This window comes from Trachinotus anak, unplaced genomic scaffold (genome assembly GCF_046630095.1).
Source record: "Trachinotus anak isolate AG129_WGS33_773 ecotype Australia unplaced genomic scaffold, CSIRO_AGI_Tana_v1 ptg000008l, whole genome shotgun sequence".
NCBI classification, from domain to species: Eukaryota; Metazoa; Chordata; class Actinopteri; order Carangiformes; family Carangidae; genus Trachinotus; species Trachinotus anak.
Window position 1 is genome coordinate 8,265,704 of NW_027273859.1, and position 15,093 is coordinate 8,280,796.

General features: G+C 39.8%; 1 protein-coding gene across 2 annotated transcripts in view; it reads right to left on the reverse strand.

Annotated features, from left to right (window-relative positions):
* Nucleotides 1-525: 525 nt before the first annotated feature.
* Nucleotides 526-15,093, reverse strand: part of adgrd1 (adhesion G protein-coupled receptor D1) — a 30,984-nt gene continuing 16,416 nt past the window's right edge. For both annotated transcript variants that reach the window (XM_071482307.1, XM_071482306.1), the window contains 12 exons: nt 10,082-10,155; nt 9,347-9,470; nt 6,501-6,604; nt 6,185-6,296; nt 5,712-5,865; nt 3,826-3,892; nt 3,484-3,550; nt 3,238-3,329; nt 3,009-3,135; nt 2,873-2,914; nt 2,548-2,640; nt 526-2,464 (listed from right to left, as the gene is read on the reverse strand). In XM_071482307.1, coding sequence (XP_071338408.1) covers nt 2,369-2,464; nt 2,548-2,640; nt 2,873-2,914; nt 3,009-3,135; nt 3,238-3,329; nt 3,484-3,550; nt 3,826-3,892; nt 5,712-5,865; nt 6,185-6,296; nt 6,501-6,604; nt 9,347-9,470; nt 10,082-10,155 — 1,152 coding nt within the window. In that variant the 3' untranslated portion in view covers nt 526-2,368. The remainder of the gene's footprint in view (nt 2,465-2,547; nt 2,641-2,872; nt 2,915-3,008; nt 3,136-3,237; nt 3,330-3,483; nt 3,551-3,825; nt 3,893-5,711; nt 5,866-6,184; nt 6,297-6,500; nt 6,605-9,346; nt 9,471-10,081; nt 10,156-15,093) is intronic.

Genomic DNA, 15,093 nt, shown 5'->3' on the forward strand with positions numbered 1-15,093 from the left:
CAACATACAATAAAACTCATCACATTCACCCTCAGTTTGTGAAGGAAATTCTGTCTCTCCTCCACTACCATAACATATTAATGTAGAGTAATACCCCCAAGGCCCAGTTAAAGTTACTTTTAAAGAACGGGACTGTCCTTCAGCTGTCAAACCAAAGAGGCCATCAGGACACCTTCACAGGAAGTGTTTGTCCCCAGGGGGAGGGGCCTGCTGTTTCATAATCCAACAATCACTAAACACAACAGAAACAGTATCATAGACAGCTGCCACTTTTGTTTGTCTTAAGAATTTGTTGGTGTTGTTCAAACCAATCCAGTCTTGTTGTCTGCATAATGCAGGATGTGTCCATATCTGTCACACTGACTATAAGGTTTTGGTATTCTGCATAGTCATCCTCAGCAAAAATGGATTACTTATAATACAATTCACAGGTACACACACATGTATCCAGCAAATAGCATAAGTCATACCAGCCAATAAAAATGCGATCAGGATTGTAAAAACCTGTAGTGAAGACGACACTGATTCCTTGTCATAAAGTTTTTTAATAAAGATAATTGGAAGCACAAACCATAGTACCATAAGAGAACAATCATTGAAAGCCATATACAAGCTTAGAAATACTGAAATATTTAACTTTAAATCTGACACGAAAAGTGAGCGCAGAGTGACCTACAGTAAATCCTGTTTTAGGAAACTTAATGTTGGTACAGTGTAAGATTAATGACATTTTAAAACATGCCATCTCCCTCCATTCTCACAGTATGTTAAGAAAAAAAAAAGCAACAACCTTATCAAGGCCCTCTGTTGCCAAACATGTTGCATATTTTGTTGTACAAAAAAAAAAATGTATGAAAATTTAAAAGAAATTAGCAACAAAAATAGCTGAAGACGCCATAAAACTTCACAGAACTGTGTCCAAAACACAACCAGTATTCACTATTCCTCAAAAAAGCATAACATACTGCAGTTTACTAAGATGTGAGGTACTGCAAATATACCAGTCAGTTCATTTCATCACAAGAGAGAAAACACACAAATAAAAAGAGAATTTAACATGAGGACATAATGATTGTTGAGCTGTGACACTTTGAAGGAGACATGATAAAGAACTCAGAATCACAAAATAAATAAATACATTAAACCAGAATAACATATAGGGTCTAATTCACAGCTACTTTATCCACATTTGGGGACACAATGTCCCCAAATGTGAGTAAAAGCTGTATGAATCAGGTGAATCTGCGAGAAGTTCATCCAGGTAAAATTAGCAATTTGTCAGTTATGTCGACGAATACTGTTAACAGCTGGTGAAGCCATTATGTCATTGTTTTTAAGGACTAAATCTAACACTATATTTAAGGAAAATAAGCTTCTTTCCTTGGTCTTTTTCATCTAAGGTTATGCATTTGTATCCAAACATACCCTGAAAATACTTATCATTTTCTGCAAGTAAATTAAAGCACACATATTGGCACTATTTTACTGTGCGAGGCACGTGAAGACATAACACTGTGATCTAAAGGAATAGTTTGACATTTCAGAAAATATGTTAATTAGCTTTCCTGCTGAGAGTTAGATGAAAAGATGTACGCTAAATATGAAGCTACCGCCATCATCAGATTTACATTAGCACAAATTCTGAATACAGGATGAAACAGCTAGTCTGGCACATAATGGTAAAACCACAATATTTTTTATACTGCATTTTTTTTGTACAGATTAAACAAAGGGAAGATTACATTTTAATTACTGAGCTTTACAGGTGCTGGTAGGCACATAAGGGCAGTGCCAGACTATCTGTTTCCAGTCTTTGTGCTGAGCTTAGTAAACTAGCTGCTGGCAGTTGCTTCCTATTTACCATACATACATGACGAGTGGCATCAGTCTTTACATGTAAGTCTCGGCAAGAGAGCAAATAAGTGAATTTCCTAAATGAACTACCCCCTTAAATAAACTCTGGCCAACCGGTAAATCAACTGCAATGTACAGATGGACCAGGCAACAGAGAAACTGAGACGCTCCACTTCAGAGAGCATCTTTTTCAGAGCTTGAACTTCACTCATGGATCTTAAGACTGTCACGTCACTGACCCTCTCCTCAGAAATCCCTGCTCTTGATTTTGGGAACACAAAATATTATTTATGAGACAGTAATCGGGCACAGTCCTTAGAGTCTGTTTGTCTTTAAATGTGAAGTTATTATTCAGCCACACAACACCTCATTTGGCAGCACTTTCTCTTCAGTGGATGAGAATCCAATTCATTACATAACATAGTGGGAGAAAACTCTGGCCAGTGTTTGTCGTTCTACACTAGTGAGCTTCAGATCGCTCTCCTGCCACAGACAGAAATGCTGATCTGTGGTTCTACACTGCAGAGAGGTCGATGCGATTGGCTGAGTTGGTGCTTTTGTCCCATGTGTTCATCTTGGTGGGAGTCACGCCCTCCTTGTTTCCATTCATCTGGATTAGGAGATGGGAAAGAGAGAGTTAGACTCAGACAGTCAAGAGGAGGATGGCTCTTAGCCTTTAGCAGCAGCACTCACAATGTCAGAGTTGAAGGGCTTCACATTGATGTTTCGGATGGAGCTGCTGGTGAGAGACCACACCTTGGTTTTGTGTTTGAAAGCAGCTCTGACCTACAGAAAGAAGTAAAGTCATGGAAGATAATGGTGACAAAAGGCACTCCACTTTTGAACCACACGAGGCATGTACAAATACATGTCTCTAAACCTGGCAATGGATCACAACAGAGAACAATGTACCTTTGCCAATAATTAAAGAATAATCTAGAACAGTTTTCTCTCACTGGACATAACAAATCAAAACTTTCATCATTAAAACTCATATTCAGCATATTTAGCACCATACCTCAGAGTTGAGAAGACAGTGAAATAAGAAAACAAAGAACCCCTAAAGAAAAGGAAAAAATTGAAATTTTAGGAGGAAATTCACAAATGGTTCCTGGTAATTTAGAAAAGAAATGATCCTATGGTGAAGGACTTACTTGTAATGAGTTGAACACAGCAAAGATATATAGGAATGGCAAAGAATGTGTGTTGAAAGCAAGAACACCAAAGATCCACGAGATGCCGAGTATAGGCAGCAGCACAGCTACTGCCTTTGCAGTCAGCCTGAAAACAAAGTGAGAGACAACCATGTTTATATTATTGGCTTTTGATAAGGGGACAATATCAAAAGAGTTTTTGTCTGAACACGAAAACAAATACACTTACTTGACTGCATTGGCATCTCCATGAACCTTGTAATTCTCTCCGCTGATTCGCGATATGATCCTGGTCACAGATATCAGAATGCCTATGTTCACCTGGAAATCAGGAAGGAGATTAAATACATTTGACACAGTGACGCAGGAGATGTGGTTTTGTATGTTTGCTACATGGAATAGAATAAAATCTTAGTGTGAATACAGATGAAACTGTTGATCAAACTGTAAAAAATGACAAATGTGGACTCCTCACCACAATGACAAACAGAGCCGGCGCCACAAACGCCCAGATGGCTCCATTCTTCATCGACAGCCAACAGCTGAGAAAGGAAGGAGAGGTGCAAGAGTGAAAAAGAAAAGAAAATCAAACTGTTTCCCTTCCAAGCAAAAATGCAATAATGCTGTAATGTAAATATGGAATGAAATACGTCGTAAATGTTCACCTAAAGTCATTGGAATAACACACAGTTATTTCCAATTTATTTCAACAGCTGATGTAATTCTTTCACAATGCCAATTTAACAGAGTAAAATGAATTCCATATAATATCCCATCTTTTCATTGTTTTTTTTTGTTAAGTGCTGGTCATACTTACTTGTCAACCTCGCCATAACTGTCCAGGGCTGATGTAATAGACACCACGCATATTACCAGTGGAGAGCCTGATGATAAGAAAGGCAAACAAACACATGTTCACTAATGTCACATAGTACCCATGACTGGGTGTACCTGCTCAGGGGCCCTGGGGTAACGGGTGTGATGCGGGGCCCCAGCTTAATTATATTTGCTGTGACTTTTAGTTTAGAATACTATACACTGTAACTGCAGTGTGACTGATTTGATTCTGGCCAGGGACCTTTGTTGCATATCATGTCCACTCTCACTCTCCCCTCTTTTCCTGTCACCTCTTCACTGTACACTTTCATATAAATGCTGCAACATACGTAATGTAATAATGCAGGACATTAACATTGTGCTTTAGTGGTGAAGTTCCCAATCAATCAAGTTTATATTCACAGTTTCATCAGCAAAAAGCACTGGATGAAATGCTGAATGCAATTCTGTCCTCATAAAACATTACCAAAAAAATGTTTAAAAATATTCTAAATCCTGCATTGTTTACGTCTATGTTTTCTTGCTTGCTGTCTTTTTCTTACCAGCCTTTGCTGACACACTGCTCATTCTTTTTAGCGCATTACCCACACCAACCATTGATCACCAGGGCCAAATAAAACCAGTGGCAAGAGATGTGACAATTGCATTGCGCACACGGACAGTGCGAACATGTGAACGCACTCTACAAAACCTTGCTCCATTTTGCTACTTGTGCTCAGAAACTCCACAGGGTGCGTTCAGTCAAATTTAATCAAGTCACGCACTAAACCTGGGGATTTTAGGCCCCCCTGGACCTGGGTCTGAGGCTGTTGCCAGATCACATGGTGGGTGATCAACACAATTTACCAACACTATCATGTTCTTAGATCAACAGCACTGAAAACAAAAAGCTGATTCAGGAATCAGCTTAAAACAGCCTAGTAGGCCTAAACGGTTTTGACTTACAGGTTATAACAGATTTAAACCAGTGTTTTGACTTCCACAATGTCATCCCAACATATGCCTCAGTTAATTCTAACAAACAGCCTTGTGGCCTTGTTAAACGCTGTGACACATGGTAAACTCCACCCATAGTAACACAGCGGTTTTATTTATCTGCTGCGCTGCTAATTGCTCATTTCCATAAAAATAACTCTTTTTATTTTGCTGCCTTGATCTTTTGGCTTACCAAGCCCAAAGGTTTGTAGCACGCTATACTGTGAGGAAACCTTTACTTTGGTGCAGGAAATGAAAGCTAAAGCAGTCAACAGACCTTATCACAGCTAATAGAAGCAGCAATTCATTATAAAACAAGTATTTACTTTTTATGTATAACAGCTATACTTCTGTCAGACAAGTCTCCAGCACATAATTTGCAGTTGGCCACACAAAATGAAAAATTACTCTGGCTAGAAGAAAGGAAGTAATAAAAAGGGATTTTTTTTCCGCTAATGGGTTCAGCATGTGAAGGAGAGACTATGCATTCCCCTGCAGCCAAAGACAGTATACATATGTCCCAGGTTCTTTTTATCTGTCCATCAACTTTGGTTTACTGAGATCAGGAGAGCCAATTGCTATGCTGGAATTTTGTAACTCAAAGCAGATTCAGACCCCAAAGCAGGGTCACAGTTATTTACTTGCCACAAATAATATTTAACCAGTAAGGTGAATTAAAAAATACTGAAGTCATATTTACAGTAATAGCCTGGCATAAGGTAGAGGCAGAACACTGGGACGGTAAAATAAGATGGCATATTGTATTCTTGAAACAACAAACAAGAAAATGAAAATCACACACACAAAAAATGCAAGGAAATTACAGAGTACAGACTGGTAACTTCGTTATGGTTTAAAGACTAGAAATTACAGACTACCGAGCAGACGTACCCCAGCCGATGCCATAGTAGTAGAAGTGTTTGCTGCCCTCGGAGCCGAACACCTTGACCACCATACTGTAGAGGTGGAGGCCCTCCACCAGCATCCAGGCGAAGGCACTCAGAAAGAAGAAGTGTAGCAGGACAGCCATCACCTTGCAAGGCAGCTGGGACAGGGGACAAAATCTGACTTTTAGCATTAAAATATTCTGTTTGACATTATTATTTTGTATTCTTTAATATCAAAAAGCATCACTAATCGCCATGTATGTATTTTCTTTCCACCTGTGCCTTGTATGTCTTTTCTTTTAGACTTATTATCTTTCATTCATGATTTTATTTATTTTGTCTTACATTTTACAACACAGTGGTCCACTTCATACATTATCTTAGTGTGACACAAACTATGTTTCTTTCCCGACTATTTATAATCTAATAATCTCAAGATAATTAGAATCAACAACATAATCTGTGGTGTGCACCTACCGTGCCTGGGTCAAAGCGAGCACTGATGAGCAGTAAGATCTCAGCCACCAGGATGGCAAAGGACAGGTTGGCGTGGATGTGGTAGCGTTGGTTACGGATGGTGCTCACTGACCTGCAGAGTGACACAAGGACAACATCACATAAACTCAATACCTTGGTAACAAGAACAGTTGGCATAAAAAAGACAAAAGCTGTATGTTTTGAATACAGATGTACAGTATTTGTTAGTGACCACATTAGTAGATTTATAAAATGAAATATGCAGCATATATTAAACACAGTACATAGAGTTTATGTGTGTATTAATGATACTCACGACAGGACTGCAAAGGTGACAAGAGTGATAGCAAGACAGAAGATGGAAATTGAGCAGCCAACATAACCAATGGCTGATAGTGCCACCCGGTGGCCAGTAGTGAGCTGTGCAGAGACAGAAATCCCCATCAATCAACCAGACAACATGTAAAAACATCATTATTTTGCCTAAATGGTGGGTTGGTACATTGTGCCACCAACGCCCATGCACAGCTAGTTTAGCCTGTTTCATTCAGCCAGTATCATTAGCCAAGAAACTCAAAGAGTTGATGATGATGAACAATACTGACTCTCATTAGTATTTCTCAAACTGGGCAAGACTATGTGGCTGTCATAAAGCTTTAGTAAAAAGGCTAAAAGCCTCTAGGGTTAAAGCTAAAACACTTCCCACGTCACTTTTTTTGTAATAGTGGGAATTCATATATGTCAGTTCTTTTAAATACATATTTAAGATGCAGTTATAAACCTATTTCTTTATGATTCTGGGATAAGCAAAATATACATGGTCCAAGAGGCTAAAGAGTCAGAGACAGTGATAATTGCGTTCCTCCATATGCACATATCCATTGCATATGGTCTAGTGTATTGAGGCTGTTTTAGAGTTCAGGCTATTTTAAGGGTTTGGGTTTGATTCTCCATTAACTGTCTTCACATGTGCCTTGTCATTACGAGGGCAGAAGAGTCTCAGCCTTCCAGAAAAGGGATATGTGGGATGTTCCCTTGCAGCTGAGGGATAAGGCAGCCCACTAATTAAAGACTGGCTGAGGGAAAGTATAGCATCAAATAGACTCCTGTTCCTTAAAAACTACGCTGGCCCACTTAGCTGCAATACGATGTCTTCTATTTAAAGAAGCCATCATGGATGCTGACCATACTCCCATGGCACATATTCTTGGATAACAAAGATTTAGACTGAGGTGACTATGTACGCAGGACTGTCATTCCAAATCAGTCCTCATGTAGATCATGTAAACGTAAAATACTGTGAGACAGAAGAGAAGAGAAGAGAAGAGAAGAGAAGAGAAGAGAAGAGAAGAGAAGAGAAGAGAAGAGAAGAGAAGAGAAGAGAAGAGAAGAGAAGAAATATTATGCTTGTTGCTTTAAAAGGACAGTTTTTGGAGGATGGTTCAAAGGGACAGTTTTTGGTCACTTGAAAGACTGTGGTCCTTGAGGAATGGACCACTGACCTGTGCAGCAACCTAAAATAACCACACTTAATCATGGTTGTCCAGAGTACTTCTGTACAAAACCACCAGTGAAACCGACAGTGAGACCATGTGGGTCTGCTTACAATGACCCACAGAGAGGAGCCAGAAACTGTCCAAATGCTGCAGTGGGGGCCTCTGGTTGGTGGGCTACTGTGTGGTAAGCCACTGCTTCCTGCCCAATTATGCTCCTACAAATGTACTTATTTTGTGACAAAGACAAAGAGGGAGGGATGCTCTTTCAAATAGGCCTGACATAGATGGATGGATTTCTTCTAAGGAGTAGGTGGTAGTTTACTGTTCCTGAAAATTTTCCAACAACCGATTTAAGGTCAAACATTGTGGTGAAAATCATCAGCAAGCTTTCCTTCACAGCAGACTTTGAGAAGGAAAAACATAGGTGTAACTACTTGTTCTATTCAAATGTCCCAATGAGCTATGGAAAATGCCATGGACCATGGATTATTAAAGAACTGGATACTGGACTCAAAGATTCATTCATTCTATTGAATGAAAATTGCTCCCACTCGGCCCTTAGACTTTATGTTGGGATGACATTATGCACATAAATCATGCTTTTCCAGGCTCAGGAAAGATTTTACAAATATAAGAACTCCATGGATAAAAATCATCCTGCCAGCAGCTTGTCTAAGGTTTACTATCTTATCTTATAAAATTGGTCTATAGGGAAAATGCTTTTTGGTCCACAGTACCTTGAGTAGCCAGTGGGACACAGTAAGTCTGAGCAGTGGCGTCATATCCAGCTCTCTAAATACAGCAATGGCCAGGACATTGACACTTCAGCAACTAAATGGATCTCAGCTTCATCTTTTCTTTCTCTGACATGTTTTAATGTCTTCTGTGAAAGGGGCCTATGTTAAACCTAAAATAATTCATTCTATTGGATATCTGGGGGCAGCACAATGAGCTGTAATTACAACGCTGACATATTATGACCTTATGAAGTTGATATGCCAAACGTTTCAGCAAACAGTTGCCTAGTACACTCCCAAGAGATATGGCTTCCTGTTTCTGGCTTCCTGATGAATTTAAGTGCAATATTACCTCTTCCTTTGGCTCTTTAGCAGCTAAATGCTCCACTGTTGCTGGTTTACCAGCCAGTCGCTAACTAAGTCTGTCTGCCATTTGACAGAGCTTTTTCACTTAAAACAGCTGCATGTTGTGGCTGGAGATGAGGTTGATGAAAACAGTGAGAGTGACCAAAACATTAAAGTTGTGGGCTGTCGGCGGCCCGGTAGTCGAGTGGTTAGGGCGCATACCATGTGTGAGTGCAAGACGCCTGATCTCCCGACTCCTGATCGACTCTTTCCTGCATGTCATTCCCCTCTCTCTACCCCCTTTCCTGTCAGTCTCCACTGATCTATCATAAAGGCACAAAAAGCCCCAAAAAATCATTAAAAAAAAAAAAAAAAAAAAAGTTGTGGGCTGTAAAGCCAAAACAATAAGCTGAAAGAAGCTAAAGCACTCCGCAGAGGTGAGGGGACCTGCAGCGCTAAAGAATAATACATTGTGGATTCATCATCATGAGCAACACATTCCACGTTACACATAGTAATTTGATCCGTTATTAATACAAAAATATTAATTAGAGCAGCTTTAAAGTCCAGCCAAAATGTTGTACCTTTAAGGGCACCACTTGCATAAGGATGGCAAAGTTCGTGAGGTGGTTGCACAGACATACAGAGTACGTCATGTTTCCATCTGAGCGCACACAACCTTCGTTGGACCACACTCCCTCATTTGAACTGAAAAGCACAACAATTAGGAATTATTCTCAGAGAAAACATATTCAGAAATACATTAAACATACCGATGTTTGCACGAAGAGAAAATCCAGTACACAGAAAAGAAACTAGACATGGCTTTTATATGAGCACAGCTGGCAGAGATCAGTCAATATGATCCACTGTGGGAGGCAGGCAGAGACATTTCTTTGCTGAATTTACCAGGGCATTCTGACAGGACAATCTAATAATTCACATTTTTCTTGAGTTTCAGGGCAAAGAGGAGTAAAGAGAGGAAACCTTTGAATCCAACTAAAACACACTCCCTTTTAAAATGATTTATGCTTTCTAAATAGTGTTTTGGCTCCATTTATCAGATCACCATATTTTTACAGAGTGCTGTTGCTCAAGACATGCCAAACTGAAACAGCAACACATGTAACACTGGATGTTTTTGATTTGAATGAGAAAAGTTAAATATACCTTTTCAAAATCATTTCTTATGATTTACAGCTTAAAAGACTTAAGCAAAGAACATGCAACGAATCAGCAGTCAAGATAAAATCTCTTTGGCTCTGAATCTGAATGAATAATTAAGGCGCACTGTATTTAAATCACGAACACAGACCCACCTGTAGTCCAAGAAGGCACAGTAGAGGAAGACTTTATTGCTCTGATTTAGTACTTGGTCCTGCTGTTCTTTGGTCTGAAAAAGAAAGGTTGAATAAAATTGAGAACTTTAATTGCAAGAGAAAAGTATGCGAGATAGGAAAACATTTGCTTTTGGGTTGTACTGGAACATTAAATTTCATGCTTTGTTGTCCCAAATATTATAATAACAACCTGTTTGGAAAATGTAGTTTGATCCAGAGGACGGCATGGAATATTTCAGACAGCAATTAGCAGCAGTCTTTCCTTAATGCTCATTGGCTCAGTTTTCCAACAACAGCATCAGATCTTGATAGATTAGTAAAAAATAAAATAAGCACTGTACTGTTACTGTACAGTAACTAAGGAGCAGTAAAGTGCTGCACTGCTCTCGCTTATGATACAAAATGAAAAATTAGTCACTGTTGCTGAAATTCCATGAAACGAAGACCTAAACTTAAGAGATCTGAGATCATAGACAAGGAAAGACAAGACGCAGATCGACACTTAGCAAAGGTGATTATTACCCTGAGTGAAAATCCCTACTGTCTTTAAGAGTATTATTTGATTATAAATCACTTTTTCCATGTCATTCCTTAATATGAGATTTGGAGTCCCAAGAGACAGTGAGCTAATGGCTACAGTGCAAGAATGCAATAATTGGGGCTTGGCCCTGGTTTCAGGTCAAACCACTACCCTCCTCAATCTGTCATCTGAAGAAAACAACACTTCCATTGGCTGCTCGTGTGTACACTGAGAGACTCCACACCTCTTCTCATTCCCCGAGCCTTGACTCTCAGACTGAGTGTATGATTAGATGGACTGTGTCTGCACTATTTCCTTCTGGAAAAAGTGAGAGCGAGAGTGAAACTGACTGTCAGGCTGTCTGTTTCCTGGCCCATAGGCTCAGTGATTCATATTACAAAGCATAGCACAATACGTTGACTTCATTGTGTAACCAAATCGCTGCTCTCATTCTGTCTGTTTCACACATGCAGCTCTTTAGTCATTGTGTAGTGTGACCCTCAAGATGAATACAATGGATGGATATTCATTTGGCCCATTAGAGCAGGCAGAACAACTGGTCCAAGAGCCATGAGAGCGCAGTAAATGCAGCCCGTCATCACAAGCCGATGGCCAGCTTAGAGGAGCTGCAAGCAGCCCCGTGGGTGAATTCACTGGTCCCCTGTGGGCTTTCATAATTCACATTTCTTTTTGAGTCTTAAATGAAAGCAAATGGACGAGAATCAAACTGTAAATGGCACACAATTGTAAGCCTTGGTTTACAGTGTCATATTTGCTACACTTGCTGAGCCTTTAATGTTGTTGTGCAATGAAGGAAGACTAATTATCCACATTAAGCACAGAATGTAAACCCTGGCTCATGGGAAACAGTCAATCACCATCAAACCATGATATGTACCAGACACAAGCTAAAATATACATTAACTAACAGACCATCACACATACAAGGAGTGCCATTTTTCCATGCCTCCTCTCTAGCAACTGTCTGTTTGTGGTATATCCAGCATGTGTTTTTCGAGTTGATGTCTGAGGAGAGATGCAGGAACCTGAGAGTCACTGGCGAGTGTTAAAATGCACTCGGAGATCTGGCCCAGCTCTGTGAACACGCTGTTGTTCCCACCCCCCGTTGCCTTGAGGCCTCAGCATCAATACCAGCCAAGACTGTGGCTGGCGCTCCAACTCTTTATTAGCAACAGAAGGCCAGCAAACACCGCCTTGGAAATCACTTTGAGTGTTGTAAGGAGAATGGACGCAGAGAGGAAGAGGAGAGTGACAGGAGAGTGACGAGCCGATAGTGGAGAAGAGTCTGAGAGAGAGACAGAGAGAGAGAGAGAGGCTGATAAATCATAGATAACTACATTGTTTCTGGTGCAGCTTCATCTACAGTGCTTTCTTTAACCACAGCTCACTGGCACCTCTGCAAAAAATCTGAAGTTTTTAATCTCCAGATTCACCAGCAGTGGTGAGGAAAATATTCAGAGCCTTTACTTATGTTATAGTACCATGCAGCAATATAACTGTAAGTGAACATTCTGCATTCAAACTCCTATTTAAGTAAAAGTAAGGAGGTACTGAAGGAAAAATCCCATAACTGTGAATGTATTTTCATATTCGACATTATTAGATCATTTTTCGGTTGTACCTGGTGACCTAACTATTCAATATACTGTCAGCTAGTTTAATCCAGGGGTTACCAAGCTTGAGGTCAAGCCTCTTCCAAATGCTTTCAAGATAAACCAAAGGGGTCATGCGTTGATTATTTGGTCGCAATTTAGTTTCATATAAAACTGCATGGAGTTAAGTTGTATAAAAACTATTTCTGGGAGAAAGGGTTGAATTTAAATATTTAAATACAAGTATATCCAAACTGTACTCTAAGTACAATACTAGAGAAAATTTACATTGTTACTTTCCACCCTTAGAACCTAATGCATGGAGCGAGTCTTAGATGTTATTAACCAGCTTTTGTCTGTTGTCTGTTAAAATCCTTTGTGTGTTTGTTATTCACAATCGCACAGTTATGGAGCAACCAGATTTAACATGTCACTCCGAGTTGTTCAAGTATGTATGTGACAAATAAATAAATCTTGACTCTTGAATGTTTCTGAAACAGCTGCATGGGGAATAAATACTGTGAATCACGATGCTTCTTAGCTGCCATGCCATCATCATAACATACTTGTGGTATGATGGTGTTTTACATAATAGATATTTAATACTGTATCCTGATGACTTGCTATTGGAAACACATCCATATCAGCCATTTAGCCCCACACCAATCAGTCTGTCATTAGAAACAATAACCTTCAACATCAACATGAGAGCCACTGACTGTCATCTCGTCCTTTTTGCTTTTTGATGGCTGTGTTCAGCCTGTTGGGTAAAATGAGGGATTAAAATAAACGCTCCCATTTCAGCATTTAAGTCATAGATGACATTCAAAACCCGGCAATTTGTTGTTTGTGTCTTTCAGACCTCCCATGACTGGCAGAGCTGGAAGCCGCAGCCTCGCTGTGGTCGAGCTATAGCAAACGCTGGACAGCATATGGCTCAGCAAGTCCCAAGATACGGGCATGCCAGGCCAATTTAAGTCTTAGCTGTTGACAGCTGGTTCTCAAGAGAGGAGCAAATAAAGAAAATATGGAGAAAGCTATACACCACCCATCATCTTGTTTCAGTCAGTTCAGCTCAGACCAGTTCATGCTGGTAGAAATGCACCACACACTCTTGAGGCGCACACACACACACACACACACACACACACACACACACACACACACACACACACACACACACACACACATCTGTCTGAAATTATTATGTTGTTTTAGTAAGACTCTCAAATTCATTACCATGCAGCTTTGTATTCACCACCAACATTTAGGCATTCAGAACTTCCACAGAAAATTACAACATTTAAATCACTTTTTTAAATGGCCACTGTTGTGTACAGTAACAATATGCAGCAGCTAAACTAGGTCAAAAGTAGGCTCCTGTCAACAAACTTAAATGGAGGTATGACAATAAAAGATCAATGTTTCATTTACTAGTATTTTTTCAGTGCTTGATATGAACTTGAGAGCATGGGATGGGGTTTAAAGCTACAGAAAGAGCCTGTGAGAAGACCTTGAGTTGAGATTTATTTTCTTTTTTCAAATTTAAAATATCATTTATGAAAAAGTCCTGCACACACCCACTCATTCCATCCAGCACTGGTACAATAATATGCAGCTGCAAGAGCAGTAAGGCATATTTCAGGAGCAAAGAAGTCTAAATAAAGGCTTTGGTTGTGCTAAATTTAAAAAGCAGTTAAATATTACACAACTGTGTGAGCGAATAAGTGAGCGATCTTCTCCTTTTTCCTCAAGTGTTTCAAATATTTGAGAGCACAGGCAGTCAGGGTGTAATTTGGATTGCATTTCTGTCTTTGGTATAGATATCATTTTTTAACAATGCAGCTGCCAGCAGGGCTCATAACAGCACTGAAACTCATCAGTCACACTTCACACAACCACAAAACATTATTTAAAGCTATCGTCATACTTTGTGGAAGTCTACAGTAGGAGAATGTGTTTGTTAAAATATGAGTCAACAGAAGGTATAGGCTAAGTTATGGCCAGGGATTTGAAAATGGCTAAATTGTTCTGCATAACAACAGAGAGGCCATACATGCATTTCCCAAAAGCAACACTGACTGCTGTTAAATGAAGTAAGGAAAGGAAACACTTTATTGCAGTATGTCTGGGAGAGGTACGGTGTAACATTACTCAGTCCAGCAGGCTAAAAAAAAAGAACCTTGACCTGGAGTTTGAGAAAAACCTTCCCCCTGAACCACCTCAAGGTCAATATATTAAAGTATCACACTGATGGAGCACAGATGTCATCGTTGTTGTAACAGGGCTTTTCAGTCGGAGACCAGACTTAAGCTGATCCACATACAGCATGTGGAGTAACAATCTGAATCCATGCAGCAAAACACAACTGGCCTTGAGTGAGATCATGCCGTCGGGGGAGATGTAATAAGACGTGCAGCTGTGGTCTCAGCTCAGTCTCTGAGGTAGACACAGAAAACAACGAGACGTGTTGATAGGCATGCAGGGTGTGAGGAAAACTGGGGACAATTAAACAGCCCTAAAAGATACAGGATTGTTTTAGATAGGGTGAGTAGTAGATGTTCAGTGACTATTACTGAGGTTCAAAACAACAAATAGGACAACCGTTTTTTTTGGGTTTTTTTTCTTTTCCTTCTGGAACTAAACTCACATGACAATGGGAGAGGTTCTCCATGCTTGAATTCATGCGCTAAATTCCCACAGGCTTTCATATGGGCCCACTGATTTCAGACCAGTTTCTGCAGGAACAACACGTTTGTATTCATATGTTGAGGGCTGCATTATTTTATCATAATAATGCGCCAACAATTACATTTTTAGCTGAAAGTGTTCAGTGATCATTTCTAAATCTATAGCTG